General features: G+C 33.9%; 1 protein-coding gene across 2 annotated transcripts; it reads left to right on the top strand.

Annotated features, from left to right (window-relative positions):
* The first annotated feature begins 5,566 nt into the window (after positions 1 to 5,566).
* On the top strand, positions 5,567 to 24,767 carry LOC140797536 (uncharacterized). Of its 2 annotated transcripts, none has more exons than XM_073151078.1 (12): positions 5,567 to 5,707; positions 5,789 to 5,855; positions 5,948 to 6,011; positions 8,819 to 8,914; positions 8,986 to 9,050; positions 10,449 to 10,547; positions 11,077 to 11,156; positions 13,741 to 13,957; positions 14,634 to 14,689; positions 15,332 to 15,445; positions 16,531 to 16,714; positions 24,338 to 24,767. In XM_073151078.1, exons 1-12 carry the CDS (start codon positions 5,640 to 5,642, stop codon positions 24,458 to 24,460), a joined length of 1,233 nt encoding a protein of 410 aa, XP_073007179.1. In that variant the 5' UTR covers positions 5,567 to 5,639; the 3' UTR covers positions 24,461 to 24,767. The 2 variants fall into 2 exon arrangements, with proteins under 2 accessions (XP_073007179.1, XP_073007178.1); XM_073151077.1 differs by having other exon boundaries at positions 5,586 to 5,707; positions 8,813 to 8,914.
* Positions 24,768 to 25,272: the final 505 nt, after the last annotated feature.

Here is a 25,272-nt window from a genome sequence, read left to right as displayed (position 1 = left end):
AGCTCGAAAACAAAAGTGAAAGGGACAGTGTTTTGTAAGAGAAATATATATTTCACACCCTGAATTTCATGCTTTTACGCTCCACACCTTACATGATTTTTCGAAAACTCCACTTCTAATGGAATTAATCTTAATATAAATAAAGTCTGAATAAGAGGCTCAAAATGTAAAAACGTTTTTTTTTTAAAAAAAAGGTAACTACGAACGCTAGAATTATGAAACAAAATAGGGTGCGAAATGTAATTTTTTTAAACAGAGCTTTTTGCATAAGAATCCTCTATTTAGTTTGTGATTTTACTAATCTGTTCTTAAAAAGGACCTTTTTTAGTGTAAAATTTGCGGATAGGCCCTCCCTTTTGGTACTAAATTATTGATAAGAGTAGGTGATGGGTCCACGCAGATAGATATAGGTGACAATTACATATATATATATATATATAAGATGAGGCTTATCCAATAGGAATGATGAGTATCATATAAAAAACAGAACGATGTAATAATTGATACAGAAGTCATGAAAGAGTGTGGACTTGGCAAAAGAGTTCGCTTGCAAGCAAAGACTATAACAAATCATGAGGTTTGGAATCAATTTTCTATGGAATTCAATTGATTTTACTTGGATAAGATTCTTGGTTTCATTTGTAAATAAATTTAGTTGTTTGAAAAATAATAGAGAATTTTATAAATCACAACCTATATTTAAAGTGTTTTTAATCCGACCTCTATTTTTTTTTATTTAATACCCTCCGTTAATTTAAACGGTACCAGCAAAAATAATACTCTGTTATAATATATAAAATAATTTTGAAATACCTAAATTACATGTGTCTTCTTCAGATAAATAGAAAGAAAGAAAAAATTTTAGTAATTTAATCGTAGTCAAAATAACGTCAGGATGTTAAATGAGAATTATAGAAAAAATTGAGAGTTCGGTTATAAATTAGTACGGAGTGTGAAACATAAAGTATGTCAAATATTACGTGTGATTTGTAAAATACCTAAAATAATAAAACTAAAATGAATAGGATTTATATTTTTTTTTAGAGGGATCGGAGCTCTTTACAAGCTTTAGCACTTAAAAAGTATAAACTTCTCATTCTTCCCTCCTCTTATCCGCAAATCATATATTCTGCCTTTATTCTATTACATATCTTCTACTCCAACAAAGAGAAAAATTTCTCCATCAAAAAGAATAGCTCAGTAACTTTAATTTTTTTTCGCTAACCTTAACCACCATTTCAAGCCCTCATAGTTTTTCAATTAAAATGGACATATTTTGTATAAAAATTTATCAATGCTAAGTCTTGTCTAAAATATCATGAAATAACTCAAATATATCAATAAGCTAGAGATGTCTCATCTCAAGATCGAAATCATGAGAATCCCCCTGCCTCAAAGGATATTAGTTTGCTTTAAATGGTTGATACATGGATTTCTTAGCTATTTGCAACATCTTCTAATTGACTCTATTTTTCAATGAAACTTAGTAAACAAATAGTTCATTAAGCTTTAAAGTAAAAATTACATCTCGATACACAAAAACAGTAGGAGGGAAGATAGGGTGACCATCTTGAAATAAGTCTCACACTTAACTGAGTACATATTGAACAACAATGAAATCAGAGTATCAAACACACATAACAAAGATGCAAGTGCTCAAGCAAAATAGAAAATAGGGATTTTTACAAATTACATCATATATTTTACCTATTTTATAATTCACTCATTGTCTTTGAGAATTTTGTTACCCTACCCCTTTTTTCTCGAACACCATGAGTTAACTTAAACTGTACTAGAAAAGAAATATTATGTTATAATATATAAAATAATTTATAAATACATAAATTATCCCTATCTTCTTTATCCTATTTCTCTCTTCCCAAAGAAGAAGAAGAAGAAGAAAAGGAGAAGGAAGAGAGGAGAAGGGGGAGAGGGAAAGATGAGGAAAGTTAGTAGTGGCCGCAACGACGACGACAACGATAATGACGGTGGAGGAGGTAGGTGGGGAAGATGTGGAGGGATAGAAAATGAGAGGGAATAGTGAGAGTATTTTAGTAATTTTATTGATATAAATTAGTCAAAATAATATTAGAGTATTAACTAAGAATTATAGGAGAAAAAAATGATCGAATTATAAAATCTTCAAAGACGGCGAATCACATAATAAGTAAAATGTAAGGTTTAAAATATGGTGACAGAGAGTTGACCCTATAGGATCAAGCCCCACCATCTCTCTTATCGAAGCTAGCAATAGGAACCTGGCGACCTCATATTGCCAACCATGAAGAGAGGGACGAAAATGGAAAAAAAAGTGAGGTAAAGATGAGGTAAATGGAGGAGGATGGAGAGGGAATAAGAAAGAGGAAAGCCGTCGGAGAAGAAGAAGACCCCTCCCCTCCCTTAATTATCACTAGTGGCGAGGAAATTCTTAAGGGGGTGAAGATGGGGACCAAACCTAGGCTCGCATTAGGGAAAAATTATTATTTTTTCATCTATGACACATTTTCATCATAATGGAGGGGAATATTTACCCTGACCATTGATAGGGATTGTTGTAGTTTACACCTAACTCTATCTATCTCTTCTAAACCCATGTTAACTTGAATAAAGGCATACTAATCTCTCTATTATGGTACAGATGGACTAAAAAATTTTCTTTTTAAATATTTAATGCTTTCACACATATCAAATTAATCAATTACCAAGTCCAGTGATCAACAATGAGAGTAAAATCAATAAATTTTGAATGAAATTAGAACTAAGAAGAAGAATTGTGATTGTTATTTTAAAGTGATTTAAAGACTTTCAAACATCGTATCCTTTCAATAGTTCTATATCTTTTGCCCCAAAATGAGTATCATTTTCTTTTGTTTAATTAATTTATATCTTATTATGCACTATTCATAGAGCTCTTGCTAATCCTAAGTAATGTGGGACTAAACCGAAAAAACTCAAATTATTTTCCTCAACGAGAGCTTTCTAAATTTTGGATGAAAAAAATAATACAATTCGATCCATATTGGCTCCACGCGTGACATTGGGTTCATAGGAATGAGCATATTTATTTAGTTGAGTAAGTAGAAGCAATAAAATTAATTTTTGCCATGGTGCATTCGAACGCAAGGACCGCATTCAAACGTGGTGATTTGAACGCATGCATCACGTTCGCATCGACAAAGAACGAAAATTTCGCGTTCGAATGCAATCGGGCATGTTCGAACGCACCGCGACGAAAGTGTGGGTTTAGTTAGAAATTGTTAGGGTTATTTTGAGTGTTTTTATGTTAATTAATGAGTTCTTAGGGTGAGCCTTTATATATATGTGGAGGAAACCCTAATTGAGATATCATCTTGTTATTGAAATTGGCTTTAGCCTTATCTCCTTCTTTCTTGTCTTTAGTCATTGGTGCCCTCTCCCACATCTCTTCTTCCACCGCTCAAGTCTTTGGTCGGTCTCTTTCAGCCTTTATCCCCCCTCTTCCAAAACAACTTCTTCCCCTTCATACCAAGAACTAACTATAGCATCTATCTGGCCATTTGAGGGCTATCAAGCTAGGATCTAAGTTTCAGAACCGTTGCGGATCGGATTAAGCCGGTTCGTAATAAAAAATTAAAAATTTCTTTCTTTTTTTAGACATTATATTCGATATGCTTAGTTTTATAAATATTTAAGAAAATACTCCGCACAAAGTTACCACATTCCAAAGTTTAACTAATATAAATTAACAAACATAATTATGTTATATCTTTTACAAATCACCAATATTGTAGACATTATTCATATTCCAATATTTTGATTTATGTTACGTGTTTATATCTCCAGTAGCACTCTAATGTTAGGAACTGTGCTTGATTTTGTCATTTTCTATCTTATTTTTTGATATTGCATGATCACTCCTTTTTATTTTTATTTTGTGGCACTAAAAAGAGTTTGGAGCAATTTGTTATACTTATTTTATAAATCACACATCATATTTTATCTATTTTATAATTTATATTCTGTTTTCAGGTTTTTTAACTCGACCCTTACTTTTTCCTTATAATTCTCATTTAATACACTCTATTAATTTAAATTATACTAGCAAAATAATATTCCGTTATAATATATGAAATAACTTATAAATATTTAAATTATTCATACCCCTTCAAAGGAGAGGAGAGAGTAAGAAAAATAGTGGTGAGGATATTTTAGTAATTTGATTGATATTAGTTAGTCAAAATAACGTCAGGGTATTAAATGAGAACTACATAGAAAAAGAAAAGATCAAATTATAGAATCATAAAAGATGGGGTGTGAATTACAAAATAGGTAAAATGTAGAGTGTAATTTGTAAAATATCATAAAATTTATTAAGTTTTTAATTTAACCTCTGTCATTTTCATCCTAATTTATTATCCGTACTTAATGCATCAAGACCATCATCCTCTCCTCTCTCTCCATTAGACCAAAGTAATTATTTTGGTCAACCAAATCCTCTTACTTAAACTATTATTATTCAAAGTGATCTTTGATTTGGGTAACTATGCAAAGTGAAATTAAAAATATGAGATCTTGCGAGCATAAAACTATTAAAGTATTTTTGGATTTTGGACTAGGCAATTTGTACTAAAAAAAATCTAAGTTTGAAAATAGAAAAATTGAGCTCTTAAAATTATTATTATTTTTATATTAGATGCACATTTTTTATAATAAAGTGTATAATTTATATAGGAGATATGGGGCAATTTATAGCAAAAAGCCTTTCAGTTTTTTAATCGGCAGAAATAGGTCCTCAATTTATTAAATTATAATTTCATGCCTTTTTTTAATACTGATTTAGCCCTGATAAATCTTAAAAAAACTATCGTGTTACAAAAACTTCACACATCATCTATGCAATTTATCCGAATTGACTATATAAAATATATGCTCTAATTTTAAAAATAAAATGCGTATCGAGATTAAAAAAAAAACCATACATCGCCTATACAAAAGGTACGCTCTAATTAAAAAAAAATGCAATGTATTATTTATGTAATATATACGTATCACCTATGCAAAATGTACGCTGAAATTTCTAACGATGTGCACATTGAGATTTAAAAAAAAGGTCATGCATCACTTATGTAATTTATACGCATCACTTATACAAAATGTACGCTTTAATTTTTAATAATATGCATATTGAGATTAAAAGATTAAATTAGTCTAAATAAGTAAAAAAAAGGTCTGAATTTATAATTCGATAAATGCGACCATTAGAAAATTAAAAGACTTTTTGTTGCAAATTACTAGGAGATATGCATAAAAACCTAATTTTACTATAATTGAAAATTGAAAATAAGTTCGAGCTCTTGAAAGTAAGTTAATCTATATTTTTTCCCATATTAGATGCACATGTGTATATAATTTACATGCCCAATTTTTTATTTTGAAATTTTTTTTTCAAATGCGTCCGAAATGACTAAAATGACCCTTTACGTGACACTAATAAATGCGTATTTTCTGGGTCGGAGTTTTGAAAACAATCCGGGTCGGATCCTATTTTCTCCTACATCCGAGCCAGCATCATCTTCTCTTTTCCTGTTCAGTGTTCACTAGCTGTAATTCTTTTTCAAATCCGAGGCGGGAGAGAAGACGTCAAGACGCCGAGAGAAGCCATGGCGGAAACCCTAACTCCATCCGAGGGTTTAGAGGCCGAATCCGTCGATTTGGAGACGATTCGAAGGTTTGATGTCTTTTCCTGTTGGAAATTTTCCCTTTTGCTTCACTATTTGCGATTTTATCCTCCAATTATATAATTTTGCAGCCGATTGAAAGAGCTCTCCGAGAGACGAATGGATGGTTTCGAATCCTATGATCCTCATAATTTTCTTGTAATCTCAAATTTCCATATGCTTAAACTCCTCTAATGGTTTAGTGGTGCGCACGTGGGTTGATAAATTTCGAATTTTTGAGACGATTTCAGGAAAAGATCGAGCAGATGGAGTCAGAGGTTTCAAATATTTCTTCCTTAGAAGGCGAAGACTTAGGCAAGTTTTTTTTTTTTTCTTTTTTCAAAGTCGAGCTTCTCTTCTTCATCATTCTTACCTAGGAAACTTTACCTATTGCTACAGTGGATATAGTTATTGTGTATGAAATGCTGTTGATACCAATTTTTCCGTTCTTGTAATAGTGATGGGTTTTTCTTGTTAAAATTTGTCTTTATCTTTATTGCTCGAATTGTTCCACTGTTATGATGAAGATAGATTATTAATTTGATGTGAATATTACAATGTAATAGATTGTTTTGTGGTTAATTGTTTAATTACAACTTTACTCACCTGAACCACTATTCGGCGACTTGCATATGACACTCTTCTTTTGTTGTATGCAAGGATTGCTATGCTGAAGGTATGTGTCGTGTCGATCCCTGGTCCGCATGCCCTTAGTACACTCTTGTGGGCCAGTGGCTCGCCTTTAATACAATTCTAAAATATTTTTTAGCATATTTAGCGTTATTTTTTATTTGAATATATGTATTAAAGCCTTAGAGCCTTTTATCTTTTTATTATTTTTGTAAATGACTTATTTAATTAAAAATATATCAATAGTCAAGTAGAAATTTTATTCAATATATAATATGATAATTACATTTATTAACTAATAATAATTTAATACTTAATACTAATACCTAGTTGTATGTAGAATAATGGGGAGAATCAAGTACTTCATTTACAAACACAAGAATAACACAATAATGTTGTGTCAAATACTATCGATAATCTTCAAAACTCATTCATTAGTAGTATTGCTCGTTGTAATGTCTCATAATATGAAGCACATACACCTTCTACTGGGAGAGGTGTTGTGTCGGACATGGGCAAGCATCGGACACACGTTTGACATGGGTCTGACGTATCCCGAATCAAAAAATAAAATAAATAAAATAGGAGACGGGCGAGGCCCCGGATAGAGTGAAAACGGGCGTAAAGGGTTCGGTTGAGTTAATTTTGTTAACCCAGATCCAATACCCAAAACCCAAAACTAGTTCTTTCCAACCCCCACCCCGAAGGAAAAACCCTCTTAGCCTTAAATCCCAAATCTCTTAGCCTAAATCTCTTTCAACCAAAGACAACAGTGCGACGACGGCGAGCGGCTGAGCACGGAGAGCAATTGAACTAGGTGAGCGTGATGAACGGCATGACGATTGCCTGTGCTTTTTTGAGACTGTACTCTCTCTCTCACCCCCGCAAGCAGCTTTCTTTTCTTCTGATCTCCGGCTATGCTTCTTTAATCGACTAATCTCCCCTTTTCTCTCTTTCTTTCTCTGCTCTTCTTTAAAGTTTAAAGCCTTTCATTTTTTCTTTATTTTTGTATACCGATACGGCTTAAGCTTAATTTTTTTTGTTTATATTAATTATAATTAGTGTGATAAACTGATAATGTGATAGATTGATAGCCATAAAATTGGGAATTAAATTGTTAAACTAATAATGTGATACCGCAAGCAGACTTCTCTGCTTTCTTTTATTTTTCCTCTATGTTGTTAAATTGTTAAATTATATTAAAGCCTATCTAATATGTTAAATTGATGTATACTTCTTAGTTCTTTGAATGATACTTCTTAGTTCTTATAGTTTGATGTATGTGTATTTAACATAATTAGATTGCAAACTTTTGCTTTAGATGTATCAATAATTATATATTATTTATTTCATTGTGTCCTATGTCGTGTCCATGTCCTATATTTTCAAGTACACCGTAAGAATATGCAGATTGTAAATATGAAGGATAATAAGGATTTTGTGTCTCTGGTAGGTATGACTAATATAATGGTTGTGCTGATCTTTGATTGTGACGGTATGCCCTGCATGCCACTGCCACACATTGGCATGCCTTTGACACATCTCTACTAATTTTTTAAGGTATTTAGAGATGCTTTTGGTGTTTTCGGCACCGCAATCCTTTTTTTTTGGTTTGTATATATATATATATATTAAAGTCTACATTAGAGTCTTTTATTAAAAATATAGCAATAGTCAAATAGAAACATGATTCGACACATAATATGATTGATATATTCATTAATTGACTATAACTTAATAATTAAAATAAAAAACTTAGTTGAATATAGTTAATCTAACATATTTCTATATCAATTTTGACTGAATCTGAAATTAATTTCGGATTTTTTGGAATTTAGGAGAACTTTAGGGGAAATTTAATTATGCTGAAATTTTAGCTTAAAATTATAAAATCTGGTTCGAGTTAACTTATATAGAGTTATTTGATCGAGTGGCTCATGATCAAGCTTGGGTTGACATTATTTCGAGTCCAGTTTAAAGATCAAGCTCAGTTCAACTCATTTTTGAGCCGAGCTTAATCAAGCCTTATCGAGCCAGCTTGATTATTTTGACAGCCCTAGTACAGCTCGTGCCAATTGGCACAATCATTCTTGGTTGCATGTACAACTATAGATTTTGAAATGAGATTAGTTAAATTGGTGTCAAGGAGACCATGGCTTGTAGTGGAAGGGGGAGGAGAAGAAGAAGAGGAGAAGAGTAATTTCAGGATTTTTTTTCTTCCATTGACTAAGTGAAACCTCTGTCCTTTGCCATGTAATCTTTAAGTAGGATGGAACAGTAATTTCATCATTCAGTTAATGACATCTAAGCATTTTGAAAGTCTATTAATTCAAAATTTCAAAGGATGCAACTGTCCACTTTTTTCCTTAAAAGATAAAAGAAGATACCAAGTCATAGTTTAGGGGGTCAAAATATAAATAACCCACGTTTTATTTGGTCTCCCTTTAGTATTCTTATAATATTTGAAATTGATAGCTTGTTTGCAGGTACAGATATTGAATGGATGAGAAAGGAGATAGCCTCCCTAGAGGCGGAAAACTCAAAATTATCTGCTGAAATTAGTAGTCTCAGAAGCACAGAAGCCCGAGGTAACTTGCTCGCTATTTTGAGTCTTATTTGTTTTCTTTGACATTGTATTTATTGGCATTGTGCTGCACAGATTTGGCCCAACTGGATGGTGAACTTGAAGCATTGTCTTGTTCCTTGAAGTTTATGAACTCTGAGGTGGGTCTTTCTGCAATTCATAGTATGAGAAATCTACTGGTTTAGAAAAACTGGAACCTAAGCTCCTACCTAACTTACTATCTTAGAAATGTTGGTATGATTTCATGGCATAAATGCTGGCCATCATAAAGAAAATTGTAGCCTTAATAGGAATTGTTATGCTGATGTGTCCTGGTTTTGTGTGGTAATATGGAGGAGGATGTTGCGATTAAAAGGTCGTAGGGCTGCGGGGTGGTGGTGGATTCGGTGATGGCTTGTGTGGTTTGGTGGTGGTGCCATGGTGCGGCTAGGGTTCAGTAGATGGTGGCTATGGCGTGGGCAACAAGAAGAGGCTTTTGTGAGGGGATATATCAAGAGAGTAAAGGGGAAGAAGAGGGAGGAGGGGCCGGCCTAAGGGACTAGGGTAGTACGACAGATGGAGGAAGGAGGGGGTGTTGGCTTTGTTGTGAGTGACGACTAGGGATGATATGAAGGGAGACAGAGAGTGAGTTAGAGATAGAGAGAATGAGGCAGAGATAGAGTGAGGAGAGATTAGCGTCTGAGGAGATAAATTTCAATAATGCATACTAATAAAATGGGCTGCTCTCTCTCTCTCTCTCTCTCTCTCTCTCTCTCTATATATATATATATATATATAGATATAGAGGCTAACCTAATAGACTCAAATTAAGACTCCAATTGCAATAAATATTACATAACTTGACTAAGCCAAATGAACAACTTAACCTCAAAATAGTAGATGACTCTAGGACTCTGTTAAACTAGCAGGTGATTTAGCCCAATATCTTCCAACGTGACCTGATTAGGTCTGAGTCACATCATACATTTAGATATTAGAGAGATAATCAACTTCATCCGCATGGCATAAATACTGGTAACCATCTATTTTTATAGGAAATTCGCTCATTTATAGATATACTTTATGTGGACTTGGCAGCATCATCGTTTAGCCAAGATATAAGCCTTCTATGTTGCCATTGAAATACTACACTGATAGTGTTAGTTACTATTGGGTTTTGAGAATATTTATGCAGCATATTTTCTTTGAGGTTCAAGTTGATCAATCTAGTGCTTAATTTAAAATTATTTTTTGTTTTACTATTTTATGGCTCCTATTGGACATCATATACAACATGAAGCCTTCAAAACAGCTTCTGATGCTTATTGTTATTATTTTATTTAAGATACACAAATATAGTGTTCTATATACATAACTTTGATGCATGGATGGAGGCACTCTTTGGTTTATATATTATGATATGTAGCTCTATATGTGCATGAAAGTTTGAACTTCTGTGTGATTATTTCGTCATATGCTACTCATTTTTACCATATATTTGGGCATTTGAATTTTCTTTCTGTAGTGATCATGATTCAAATGATTCCTTTTCACTGTAGGATATGTGCTGTTTGCAATCTAGTATCCCAGATGGCAGATTGGTCTCAGGTGATTTATGTGGAAGTCAAGTGCATGCCTCGGAAGATTACAAATTTGAGGTACCACATCTCTGTGTATAGACTAGTTTAGAACATCTCATTGGCACCTGCTCGGTACCTTCTACATTTCTCAAATTCCCATTTCATGGAAAATCAAGAGAAAAATAGTATCGATTTCATTGACAAGGTTTCTCTTAGGGAGTTAACAACATTGAAGTATTTCCCACATATTTTAGTGAAATGACAAGCTAACCACAATTAGTAGCTTTTAATAACTTATTAAATTGTCCAGATAGTTCCTCTTTTCATGTTCTCAATGTACACTATTTTTTTTTGTTTATAAAGTTCTTGACAATAGGAGCTTAAAGAAAAGTTTGCAATTTTACTTCTTGTGATTTCTATTATTTCTTTTGTCTTTTATATATTTATGCGTACGCAACTAAATTACATTCCTACTTGCTAATCTATTTTTCAGACTGAAAATATGCCCTTCCTTTTCTTTGTTTTCTTTTCTTGGATTTTGATTTGTGAACTTTGTGGTTGTAGTATATATATATATATGTAGTAATTTTCTATTTTCTCTTTTCAGATATTGGAGCTTGATCAACAAATAGAGAAGAATAAATCAAGCCTCAGTATTTTGCAGGATCTTGATTATGCCCTGAAAAGGTAACCATACAAAATTGTTGTGGTTCATTGTATATTGTTGTGATCTTCTTTTGCATAAGAATGATGAATAATCAAGTTCTTTCTCATTTATAGATAGGTTGATTGGAATCCATTAACACTGTCATATCTGACTAACCTCACAAATAGAGAAGAAACCGTTTCACTTGGTTACTAATGTTTAGAGTGCTATTTATTGTGTCTTATTAATGAGATAGAAAAATAAATTATCTGGATCCAATATCTGCATCTTTTTAGTGTTGGGTAATGAATCAGACAGTTGGTTGTCTGATAGTCATGGATGACGTGGTATTAAAAGTATTCATAACAAATTGATTTAGAAAATGTTTCGCATTTACTAACAGCAGTTAGTAAAGAGGAAGATGTACACAAGGTCTGATTAACTTGCTCATTAAGGCCTTGTTTAGTTGGTGCATAAGCCTTCCTTATTTGCAAATTAACTCTCCCTTACTTATAAATAGCACCTAAACAGTAAACACTGCTCTCTCCCAACAAGTTTCTTGGCTTTTATATAACCAAAATTGGCTGACAGTAGGCTCCTTCGAATTACAAAGGAAGGTTGAACTAAAGATTATGTTGACATTAAAACAGGTAGACTGACTGCCATTTTTTCTCTTACTGGTGATGGTAAGGAAGGTGAGAAGAGCATTCCTTCTAATACATTCTGGAACGTAATGCATGGAAATGTAGATAAAATAATGCCCTATGAACTATCTGCAAGAGTATCAATTCTCAATAGTGTAATTTCACATAGCACACGTATAACTTAATAAGGGCAGTAAAAGAGGACATTAGGAAGGCTTGCTGACTGATATGAGGCATAATTGTAGATTATGGATTAGTGATGGGACTTCTATATGGATTAAGACCTAAACTTTTAGGTATAAGCATGCCATATTTTTTTTTTGAACAACTTAATTCATCACTTCATTATTAATTGAGTTCTAATTATGATTGTTTACTTTCTGACCAATATGACTTTGTAATTAAGGATGACATGTTGCATGTTTGTGGAAATCATATCATATATTAGAAACAATCTCCTGGCTCAGCCACTTCTTATTGGCATGTTTGGTTGCTAGGAAGTGAGGGAAGTGAAGTATGTATTTTTAGGAATCGACCTACTTGGTATTGTTTGGCTGTCAAGAAGCGATTTTTCTGACTTTACTTAAATCATTGGACTTCTCTATTCCTAGTGGAGGGAGAGTGCACTCTCAACTTTAGTTATCAATTACATACAAAGCGTGTAACAATTAAGTTTTTTTAAATTTTTATATCTCAACTCATATTATTTAATTTTGAGTTTTCTTCTTACATCTATACCCTTCTAAAATCTCTTATTTCATGGAATTGTGTACCTCTCTAAAATTAATACTTATATTAATCTCTTTGAAAACTCTTGGTTATTGCATGGATACCCTCTAAATTATTTTTTTCCTAGAAAACCCCTCAAACCTAGCTAACCATTAAAATTTCATCAATTTGATTGTAAAAAAAATAATATCCTTATTCTTGTTTTTACATATTCCTTTCAGTCTTATACTTTGCTTGAGCATTTGAGCCACTCGTAATTTTCATTTATGCTATTGAAGTTTACGTGTCCACAATGGAGAGATATTCGGGGAGGGGATTGGAAATTTTGAGGAGGTTGCAAAAATTAATGGACATTATAGCTTTGGTCCTAGTACAATTCATTAGGTTGCAATAATTAATTGATGATACAACTCTAGTCCTAGTATTTTTCAAATTAATATCTCAGTGTAAGAAACTGAGAATTAAATTTAACTTATTTAACTATTTTTTTATAGGGAAGTTTATCAAAATACACTACGTTTTGCTTTTATTATCATTTACACCCTATGATATGAATTTTTATCATTTGACCCTATATTTTGCTTTTAATGCCCCAAAAGCACTCCGAGTTAATTTTACCCTAACAATAGTTAACAAAATAGAAAATATTTCATTACTCTTAAAAATAAAAATAAAAACCTAAAGTATTCCTTATTTGCATGGCTTGAGGTTTCACTTGAGATGGAATAGTAATGATCAAAACTTAATGAAAACTATGGTTCCAAGTTTTGGCCTTTTCCAAGTGGGATCGACCGAAACGGATTGGGATCGGTCATAGCCAATCCCCTTCCAGGGCTGAAACTAGTCTGATGATTGGTTTTGTCCAGATCGGCTGATACTCGATTTGTTTCGGGTCGAGATCGGCCGTAGTCAATTCGATTATTCTAGTCACACGCCACTATAACTATCAACAGTGCTAGAACTATTAGTAGCACTCAATCGGGTTTTTAGTTTTCTTGCAACTTTGTTGACTGTGATCCTTTTGTTCAACACGTAATACTTTTTTCATTAGTATGATGTATATTTGAAATTTTTGCTATTTCTGTTTCCTTCAGATTATTGGAACCTGCCACTAGGACTCCAAATGTGAACAAGCTAATTTATTAGCTTCATCTTTGAGACTTCCGCACTATGATTTTGTGATTCTATTATGAGTCAAAAAGACTGCAACAACCTTTTTACTGATAGATGTATCTGCTTTCATCTATTTCAGTGTTGAAGCAATAGCACAAGTTGAGAATATGTTATCTGGAGTGAATGTCATTGGATTTGAAGGTAATTGCATTAGGCTTCTCTTGAAAACGCCAGTATGCACAACTGATGGGTTACTTCTTGGGCACAAATTGGATTTTGCCATAGAAGCATTTGCAACTGATCATGAGTTGCTAGTAGAGGTCATTGACAAGACCATGGAACTGAAGAGTGTGGAGGTAATTAAATTATGTTTTATGTACTTAACAAATTTCACATCTAATCCTGAATTAATGTTCAATGGTAGGTTCTTTTATATTCTGTTCTCTCAGTTTGTAATTAGCTCTGAAAATTAAAAAAAAAACACAGAATGACCATTGAAAAATAAAATGTAGCATTATTAGAAAAAGATAACTTAAATTGATGGGTTGAAGAAACAGATAAATACTCTAATGGATAAATATCTTGTCTGTTCAAGTAGGAATGGACAAGAGTAGGTAGGTAAACTAACCTTGTCAAAGAAGAATTATTGTAAGTTAAATTGATTGTATTTAAAGTTTTAAACAGAAGAGGAACACTGCTAATTCACGTAGTCTTCAATAGAAGCCCTAAAACTGTTTTAACATCTAATTGATAACTCATCCGATCCAATAGTTCCTTGGTTGAATGCAACAAAAAAATGACAGTCATTTTTGTTCAATAACTGCAATCTTGGGCAATGCCTTCAGACAAGAAAATTCTTGTCATACTGTCCATTTTGGTCTTTCTGTCCCTCTTGTTGTGGCTTCACCTTGAATTGGATAGGTTTTCTTTACCAGATCATTAGTATTTGCCTTTGTTGCTTGATTCACTTTTGTTGTTTGTTTTTGTTATATATATATATATTTATACTTTCAATCTCTTTTGCTTTTTTAGATTTTTCCTGATGATGTATATATTGATGGAATAGCTCAGATGCTCAAGTCCTCAAGGTATGAGAGACAGATTTCTGTTGCTGCCAGGTTACAATTGGATGCATGTATCAATATCACATCATTTTGACCTTTCTTTTCTTTCGTTTGTTTTTCTGCTTCTCCCAGTAGCACTAGAGTTTGAAAGACTACTAACTTAAATGGCTGCATGGTGGACTTGCTGGTTTAGTGCTTCGTATCATTTTTGGGAAATGCAGTTGGTATTGACTTAGTGTTTGAAGTTGGCTGTTCCCGATAAGTTTGAACTCCTAGTACATCATGAATACTTTTTTAGCATAATTTCATCTTATTATGTCATACACTTTTTAGTAATAATTTTAAGGATTTAACACATTTTTGGGTGGATACTTTTAAAGTATTACATTTAATCCTACAACTCTAGAGCATCATATATCTTCACAAAAGTCATGAAAATCAGAAGATGTTATTATTTGATTAGAGTATCACGTTTACCCTTACTTTTCTGCATTGAATTTCATTACCTTTGGTGATGAGTACTTTGTTATATTGTGCTCTTTTCCTATCCTACTTTTTGAGGCTTACTCTTGTTTTTCAATTTCCCTTATTCAGTTAGTTACTTTTTGGTAGCTCTTTTTTCTTTCTGTTTTTATTTGATTAATGAATGCTTATCTCCTTTTGTAGAGATTTCATTCCATCAACTACATCCTCCTTGGGATGGTTCATTAGGCAAGTTCAACATCGGATTCTTTTGTGTAGTCTTCGACATTTATTGGTGAAGAACGCAAACAAATCAAGGTAATTCTACTAAACAAGTTTTGAGTGATTAATTATCATATATTCCCTAATGAAGTTGATACTTTTATTGTACAAATATCTATGTTCTAACTGATCAAGTAATTAATGCTTTAGTGCTTTCTATCATTTCTTAGTTCCCAATAGGGCATTAAAAATGAATATGCTTACTGAGTGTTGATAACTTGATATACACCAACCTTGCTTATTGTTATGACTTTTTCCAAATAAATGATTGGTAGATCAATTTGGAAGTTATTGTCTATCAACGGATACTTTTAAATGAGGTCAAGCCCTATTTAATTCCCATTTTCTATTATCCATTCTCATGCTATGTGGAGGCATACTCTATTATGTTTCATATATCCACTTATAGTCTATAGAGGCCCAACGTGAGGGGGCATCTTAGATATATTATATATGCTGTTGGGTTCATCACCTGACAGCTGTGGTGTAGCCACATGTAGACAGAGAGGGGGTTATGGTCCCTTACCCTCTAAACTTTAAAAAATAGTAGTAATTTTGCTATTGGCCCCCTAATCTTTAAGGTTGATACAGTTAAGTAGCTTTTTTTATATTAGATAAAAAGTTAGAAGTAGAGATCTAAAATATGTTTTCTCAATGTTAAAGGCATGATGTACATTATTAGTATGTTACATAACAAATTGAACTTTTGGGTTAACTGATTATCTAACTTGATACCTGAGCTAATCTTTTTAGAGGTCATGGGTTCAAACATTGTTGGCCTGCCAAACATTTTGTTATCTATTATCTATTAAGATATGGTATTAATGGTTGCATGCAAGGAGGTGTCTTAAAGACATGATATATATTGTTGGTTTATTATCTAACAACTTAAGTTTTTGGATCAATTTAACAATCAATTTATGGTGATAGTGCAAGTTCAAAGGTAATCCTGGTCCAGAATACCTCATGATGCGAATATATATCATACACGAAATAAGTCCTAATTCAATAACAACTTTTGATGCCAATATAATTCATATATAAGCTACTACTTTCATGAATTGAACCTTTCTGTCACTCCTTAAATATATCATCATTCAGGTTAAGTTTTTCTATTGCAGACACACTTTTAAGTATTCTGACAGAGATGAAACAGTCATAGTTCACATGGTTGGCGGGATCGATGCCTTCATCAGGATACCTCTTGACTGGCCAATCTCTTCTTCTTCTCCAAAACTAATCTCAATCAGAAGCTCGGATATGCAGTCTAAAAGCATATCTTTGAGTTTTCTTTGCAAGATCAAGGTAAATGATATTTGCTTCTTCAGTGTTGAAAATAGCAACAAACTTATCATCTTTTGAAGTTAAGAGAATATTTTGCCAAGGCTGATTCCATATTTATTCTGAGAAGGCTTGGAGCTATGAAAGACGGATACAAATATGCCAATAAGACAAATATTACAAAACAAGATTATGATACACCTAGGATAGGTAGCCTATAATAGAGAACATATATGAGTTAGTGAACTTATACACTTTCATTTTCTTAATTGAGGAATTCTATATTATTTTTTGTGTATGATAGTTTGTATACGGAGGTTTGCAATTAATTTACTAAAAGAACTAGTATTGCGTAATATATTACCAACTAAAATGTAAGATAAATAAGCGATTCAATCTATGAATCAAAAGAAATTGGTTATTGTAGCATGATTTCCTAATATAGATCATAAAATAAATCAGCAAACTCAATCTTTCTCACAAAAGAAAACCTTCTCGATCCGATAAGAAATGAAATGTGATAGTTCCCTTCGATTTGTTTTCTATTGATAGGAATCTTGAAAGTATTGAAGAAATATCTAAAAAGTATCCGAGAAGTATCCACAATATTCATTTCATTTTTTTTTGCTTAGAATTAAATTCTCCATGCTAGCTAGGCTTCAATGCCCTATTTATTCCAAGTTTTTCCTCTAAATGAAAATGCAATAAACATTATGCTCTCAAATATTTAAAGTTTAAAATAGACTAACGGAGTGATGCTGACATGATTTCACATCGAGATCAATGGACAAATTAGACAGACTAGCAAATTGTCCAATCAATAGTAAAATATAGTTGGAATTAATTTGATTTGCTTATTCAGTAAGTCACTTTCTATTCTCCTACTTGCATTCGGTGATATAGTACACAAACTGTTGCTATCTCTCCTACTTATACTGAGTTAACTTTTAAAGACTTTTCTATCAAAGGCCTGCTCAAGAAGGTCAATGTCATTTCTTCTTCTCTTAGAGCATCTCCAAGGGAGAGCTAAGAGCTCAATGCACTTCAATGCATATTTTTTCATAAAAAATATGGTAGAAAACTCTCATTATGTTTATAATAAGACTAATATTCAACGGTTTCAAAAATAATTTTTAATTACTACTTTTTTAATTAAACGCATCAAATATATTACAAAAAAATAAAAATAAAAAATTTAAAATAACTTAACATAATTTAACATTAGACTTATTTTAAAGATCTCGATGAGACCTTTCCAATCGTACTATTTTTGTTAAAAATTGATTAATAGAACTAATTATATATTCAGTTTAATTAATTAGATTATTTAATAAAGGATACAGATGAAATTTAAAATTTTGAGTTAAGCTTTTGTAGGATAAAATTAGAATTTTAAAAAGTTATTGGACTGGGCTCCCAATTCTTGGGTGGGGCATCAAATTTGGAGCTCCACTATAACTGGCTCCAAATTTGGAGCTCCATTTGAAGCCCGATTAGAGCTCCACCGGGCTCCAAATTTGGTGTTTTGGAGTCCGGTTGGAGATGCTCTTATTGCACATAAAGTTAAATGCATAACTTCTTATTTAGGTGTTCCTAATTTCTGACAGCAGTTGATTCAAGCTCTAATTGCAGAGCTCCTATTGGATCGGGAGCAAGTTGCCTAAGAACAAGATGAATTTAGCTCTTCCCTCAATTGAGATGGAAGCTATTTCATTTTATGGAGGTTGCGATGAGAAAAAGCTTATAAGGAATTAGGGATCTTTTATTTTTATACTCAAATTTTGATTCACTCTCCTTCTAACCGCTTAGAGTCAAACAATCTCACTCCCTAATCGACAACACGTGCGCAACACGTTTTAACTAAGGGATCTATGTGAAGTAGCTACTAATACGGGGCTAAAACGCAAAAAGACAGTTCATGTATCATTGATACATGGCTTATTTGTAAAGTGTTGGTCTTCTTCTCCACAACTCTTGGTGCCTCTTCTTTGGACCATGACAGGTCGCCCGCCTTTAAGAGCCTTGTCCTCAAGGGTCTAGATTTGAAAATTGGCTAACAATGGCTTGGTAATCCTCCTATGTTGCCTCTCCTGGTCCAGCATTGCGCCATTTCACCAAGATTTGCACGACAGCTTTATCTCCTTGTTTCACCATTCGCCAAGTTAGGATCTTTTTCGGGTGGAGGAGCGACTCCCCATTAGCATTAGTTAGCGGCAACGTCAAGCCTTTGGTATTGCCTGCACCCAAATAAGGTTTGAGCTGGGAAACATGGAAGACGGGGTGGATTTTGGAGTCTGGTGGTAGGAGTTTGTAGGCAACTACGACAACCTTTGCCGCAATCTGATAAGGCCCGTAAAACCTCATAACTAACTTAAACTTTTGTCTGATCTGCACAGATGATTGCTTGTACGGCTGTAGCTTGAGGTAAACCCAATTGCCGACTTCATATTGTCTCTTAGTCCGATGGCGGTCGACAAATTGTTTCATTTGAGTCTATGCTCGATAACTCCTCCCGTAAGAAGTGGACCATTTGCTATACCTCTTGTAAGTAAGACTCCACTGAAGCTACTAGAGATGTGGTATCGGTAAGGAGGCCTAGTTGTGGAGGGGCATACTCGTAGAGAGCTTGAAAAGGAGAGATGCCCAAGCTGCTGTCGTAGTTGATAGTGTATCACTATTCGGCTAGAGATAACCAATTTGCCCATTTCTTCAGTTTGGAGCTGGTCATACATCGCAGTTAAGCCTTTAGACAGCTATTTACCTTTTCTGTTTGCCCATCTAATTGAAGATGGTAAGCTGTGCTGAAATGAAGTGACGTGCCGAATTGTTGGAACAATTCTCTCCAAAATTCGCTAAGGAAGATGAATCCTTAGTCGCTGACGATGGTAGCCGGCAGCCCATGAAGTTTATAGATGTTGTCAATTAAGGAATTTGCTATATGTGGAGCCATGTAAGGGTTGGACAATGCGATGAAGTGGGCATACTTACTAAGTCTATCCACGACTACCCAGATGACTTTTTTACCAAGTTCAGTATCGGGATCGGCCGTCCAGAAAAACGATACGTATCAGCCGTTCGTATCGGATCGGACTATTTTTTAATTATATAAAATTCTAAATATTATTTAAAAATGTAGAAAAATGCAGAAAAATTTAGAAAAAAATGACAAAAAATAAGAAAACAAAAATTACTCACATATGAAGTCTAAAAACTTAAAAAAATGTATTAACTTACTCAAAATTTAAAACTTTGTTGAATACCGAGCTGATTCTCGTAAATTTCTATAGTCTTCATCATCATAATCACCATAAGTTTGTAAATATTGATGTCTGAGACCTGATGCTCTAAAAAGTGATTCCATCATACTAGTCATATTGTATGGATCTTGTTGTGTGACTTGCGTTTGAGGAGGATAATAACCAGCATTTGAATCTTGTGCCTGAGAATACTGAGGATAATAACTAGCATATGGATCTTATGATGGCTCCAAACAATAAATACTCGATGTACCATAATCATAGGAACCAAAATGCATCTCATGACGACGTCGCTGATATGTATATATGTCCTCAGTTTCTCTGTCTTCACTCCTTATGCCTACTTGACTTTTCTCAACAAATGTAGATGGAACGATCTCACCACCATATGTATCATCAGGACTATGGCTAGTACTAATAGGTATACTATCTCTCACTGCTGAATGACTCGTACCAGCCTCTGCCCTCGTCGTGGTCTCTCCCAATATTTCATCTAATCATGGGTTATCTCTGTCATCTAATAACCTGTCCTCTATTTCTCTGATCTATGGAGTCAAGGGGTCTTCTTCATCAAAAACATGATTTAAATCAATCAGTTGTTTATTTTCTGCCTTTTTTCTTAAATTTCTCTCCCTTAATCTCATATTATAATGACAAAAAACTAACTTCTTCAATCTTTCCATTGTCAATCGGTTGCGTGTTTTTGTGTGGATTAAGGAGAAAGTAGTCCAATTTCTTTCACATTGTGATGAAGACACAGTTTGACTTAAAATCTTCTTTGCTATTGGCGTCAAATTGGTGCCTCCTCCCATCCATAAATAGACCACCACTCAGCTGGAGTGTTATGAGATATATACTGCAAAGACAATTTTAGCAAGATCTTGAATTGCCTTGACTCTCAATCTATATCTCTCCATCTGAAATCAGAAATATATTATTAGCTTATTGATTATATTGAAAGTTAAAACTTGAAACAAATAATAATAAAATTATTTAATTGAATCATAACTCACTTTTTTATCGCACATGATTTGTTTATGATTATCTTTCTAACCCCCAACAAGACTTCACTATCATTATTGACATTTTTAGATAATTGAAATCTTGGATTAAGAAAATACCCTGTAGAAATTTAAAATTTGTAAGCATTCAAATTTTTAAATATTCATAAATAAAAGTAAATTAAAATTTAAAACTTAAAAGCATGCTTACCAGTAGCGTGGATATCTCTATGTAGTTGTTTGTTCCATCTAGAATCAATCATCTTCCACCACTTCCTATAACTTTGGCCCATATTTTTTTTATTGATTTTTTAGCTATGTCCATTGCCTCATATAAGAAACCCATCTCAGACTTGTCATCACTGTCTACAAGTCTTAATACTTTGACAAGAGGCTCAAATATTGCGGTGGCAATTGTAATATTATCCCAAAATGTATTTTCAAGAGCCATATTTTTCAAAGTTTCACCTAAAGATTTATCTTTAGGTTTCATATTCTTAATTTTCATAGACCACTCCTGTGATATAAACATCCGCATAATATCATCCTTGTAGCGCATGATGCTCTCCAAGGCTAAAAAGTGAGTGACAAATCTAGTGACGCCGGGTCTGATGATCTCCTTACCACCAGTCATCTGCCTGAGTAAATTAAGAACCCAACCATGGTTATATATAAAATTTATTAACCTCTGACCTTCACATATGACCATATCAATTTCAGGCTCTTTTGCAATATCCTCTAACATTAGATCAATACAATGTGCAGCACATGGCGTCCAATATAAATGAGGTCTTTTAATCATCAGTAAATTTCCAGCAGCTTTATAATTTGCCCCATTATCAGTAACCACTTGGACTACTCTTTTTTCACCAATTTCTTGTACCACCTCATCCATCAACTGACAAATATAATCTGGATTTTTGAAATGAGCAGTTGCATCCACGGACTTCAAAAATATTGTCCCCATGCCAGAGTACACTAAGAAATTAATTATATTTCTTCTGTTTTGTGTACTCCACCCATCACACATCAGTGTACAACCAAATTCATTCAAATACCGTTTAAATGTCTCAATATAAGTATGAAGTTTATCTACCTCTGAGTCAAGATATTTAGTAGCAATATCATTTGAACTAGGAGGGGGAATACCACACCCTACTGATTGTATAGTATCTACCATAGTGTGATAGTAAGGGCTATCAGCTACATTGAAAGGAATATGGTTGTAGAAGAAAAATTTAGAGATAGCTCTACCAATGTGTTTCTTTGCATTTTTAATTCCTTTGAGAGCTGTCTTGATTTAAGTCTGTGTACGACTCCTTTTTTCTGAAGATATGTATCCATTGATCTAATATTTTCAGACTCTGCTGTAACACCAGGAGTCCTATGGGTAGAACTGTTGCCCCAATATTCTCTCTCTCATCGTATATTAACTGATCTAGATCTCTGAAAGTTACCACTAGTGCTTCTTCTCATCTCTTCCTCTTCTCTATGCATATTTCTGCTCTCTTTTATTGCCCTCCTTATCTGTCTCTCCTCCTCATCCTCCTCACTTGGCTCACTGCTATCATCATCAATGTGTACAAGATTATGCATCAATTCTTCACGAATCATTGACTCTTTTTGTTGTGCAGATTGTTTATTCCTTTTTTTTGCCAATTAAATGAGCCAACATCTGCTTTTTAACTTCTAAAGACACTTGAATGCAAGCTGCTACATTTCCTTGTCTTCCAGCTAAATGTTCTTTCAAACGGCTAACACCACCACTCATTTTCTTTTCACACCAGTTGCATTTAACGCGTCTTTTATCTTGCCCAATAGTGTTGCAATGTTGCTACCTAATGTCGGTATCATATGACTTCTCTTTTGGAGCCATTGATATTTTAGCTCTGCAACTAAAAAACATAAACAAAAATCAAAATAAAATATAAAATAATTTAAAATTTATGAGGCATAACTGCATAAGCAGCACCAGGTGCTGCTGCAGCAGAGAAGCTGCTGCTGCTTCTGCTGCTGTGCTGAGAAGCAGCAGCAGCAGTCTACTCCTGCTCTGCTCGCAGAGAAGTCTCTGCTGCAGCAGCAACAGCTACAGCTGGTGCGTAGTAGCACCTGCTGCAGGTGCAGCTGCTGCATAATGGAAAAAAAAAAACTGAAAAAAAAACTTACCCAAGGTCGCCGGAGATCGAGGTCATCGGAGAACGTTGCCGGAGGTCGAGGTCACCGGAGAGACGGAGATCTACTCACTACTCAATCGCCGGTGAGAAAGAGAGTAAGAGATCCGTGAGAAAGAGAGAAAGAAAGAAAAGAGAGAAAGAAAGAAAAGAGAGAAAGAGAGGAAAAGAGAGAAAGAGAGAGAAAGAAAAGGGAGAGAGGCAGGTGGGGGGTGGGGACATCAATTATTGATGTCCCCCGGGTCGGATCCGACCCGTTGCCACCCGTTTCGGCCGAAACGGCCGAAACCCCAGCCGATCCCGATCCGTTTTGGCCCATCCCACTCGGGATCGGCCGAAACTGGGAACCTTGTTTTTTACCTTCTGATTTTGGAAGCCCTTCGAAAGTTATGTATTGTTTCATTTGCGGCCAATAAAAATACTGTTTAGCTCTCTTGTATGTAGCTTGGATGCCGGATTATGAGAACCAGGTCAGACTGGATCACATCTTGAGGATATTGGATCTCACTCTCTAGTTGACAACACGTGTGCAACACGTTTTAACTAAGGGCATCTATGTAAAGTAGCTACTGATCTGGGGCTAAAATGCAAAAAGACAGTCCCTATATCATTGATACAGAACTTATTTGTAAAGCGTTGGTCTTCCTCTCCACAGCTCGCGGCGCCTCTGCTCTGGATCATGACATTAGGGTATACATCGGAAGGGGAGTGTGATAATTGTGTGGGTTGACTGGATTACGAATGTTTTTGGTGTGTGGTGTTTGACTACTTTTTGTAAACAAGGGAAGGCTAATTCCAAACAGATGCAGTATCTTATGTGAAGCTACCTATCTTCATTTTGTACTATTCACTCTTGTTTCAGGTTTTCAACTTCCTTATCTTCATCTATTCATGAAAAACAACCATACTTGATGTGCTTGTTATCTGTATGTCATTGGTCGTTAGATGATTGCATTATCCCAATTTTTGTTATCATCAAATGGGGTATGCCAATTTTTGTTATCATCAAATGGAGCAGTTTTACTCCCCATGAAGGAAATAAATCTGGTCATCTATATCATTGATAACTTTAATTTTCTGTACCGTAATAATTCTTGCAACAGCTTTATATATGCACTGTGTAAAGACATTGATATTGTTATGTCCAGCTATAAAGATTGAGTTTGTAATTATTGCACTAGAATTAATATGGAATGACTTCCATGTTTGTTATGTTAGGATCTGGCAAACTCATTGAAGGTACAAGCACGCCAACATCTTGTACGGTTTGTAGATGCTATTGAAGAGATACTTATCAGAGAGATGCAATCTGAACTCCATTCAAGCAGCACTTCTTGCTGAAACTGTCAGCTGGACTCAGTATTGTCACATTCTTCTTCTAATCAGCTCTTTTTGAAGAATCCTGGTGCAGAGTTTTACTATTCAGATCATAAGACCTTACTACATCTGTTTTAGGTTAAACTTTCATAGTAGAATCACTGGGCAGCTAAGTTGTTTCCTGGTTGATTTGTGTTGTAGTAATTGTTTACTTATTGTTCAGAAGAGTACTAACGAATGGGATGTTATCGTCTTCATTGTTGTTGTAGATATCCTAACAATATACAGTTTTTTGAGCATGAGAGTCAATTTAAATTAGTTTTACTTGTAATCATCATATCATGGACCTATTGACTCGCTTTGTGAGCGATTTAATCAGGTAACTAAATAAGCAGATTAATGTTGATGCTTTTGTTCATATTGATCAAGCAGATGGAGCATTTGACACTCTCGACTTGCTGATTCCAGTGTATCGGCTATACATCATTGGCTAATCATGTTTATTGTGATGCACAGGTTTGGATGTTTTGCTTATGTTGTCAATGATGCAGATTGGTTGAGTGTGTTTGGTTTCATTGTCTTAACTGAAACTTTTGGAAAAGACATTTCATTTTGTTTACATAAATTTGTCCAATAATGAATAATTTAAATTGTACTCAAGTGCCCCTAGCAAGCTTTCAGCTCTTATCATAAATGTTACCAATAATATATTCAAAAGTATCTAAAGGTAGCTTAAGACATTTTGCAACTTTTAGTTGCACTAACTAAAGACTCCAGATTTTTAAGATTTGGAAATATGGAGAAAATATACTGTTCCACTAACTAAAGCCATCAAC

Source organism: Typha latifolia, chromosome 11 (assembly GCF_019914945.1).
Source record: "Typha latifolia isolate L0001 chromosome 11, TyphaL0001v2, whole genome shotgun sequence".
Taxonomy (NCBI): Eukaryota; Viridiplantae; Streptophyta; class Magnoliopsida; order Poales; family Typhaceae; genus Typha; species Typha latifolia.
The sequence above is the reverse complement of the archived record's forward strand: the minus strand, read 5'-3'. Positions and strand labels throughout refer to the sequence as shown.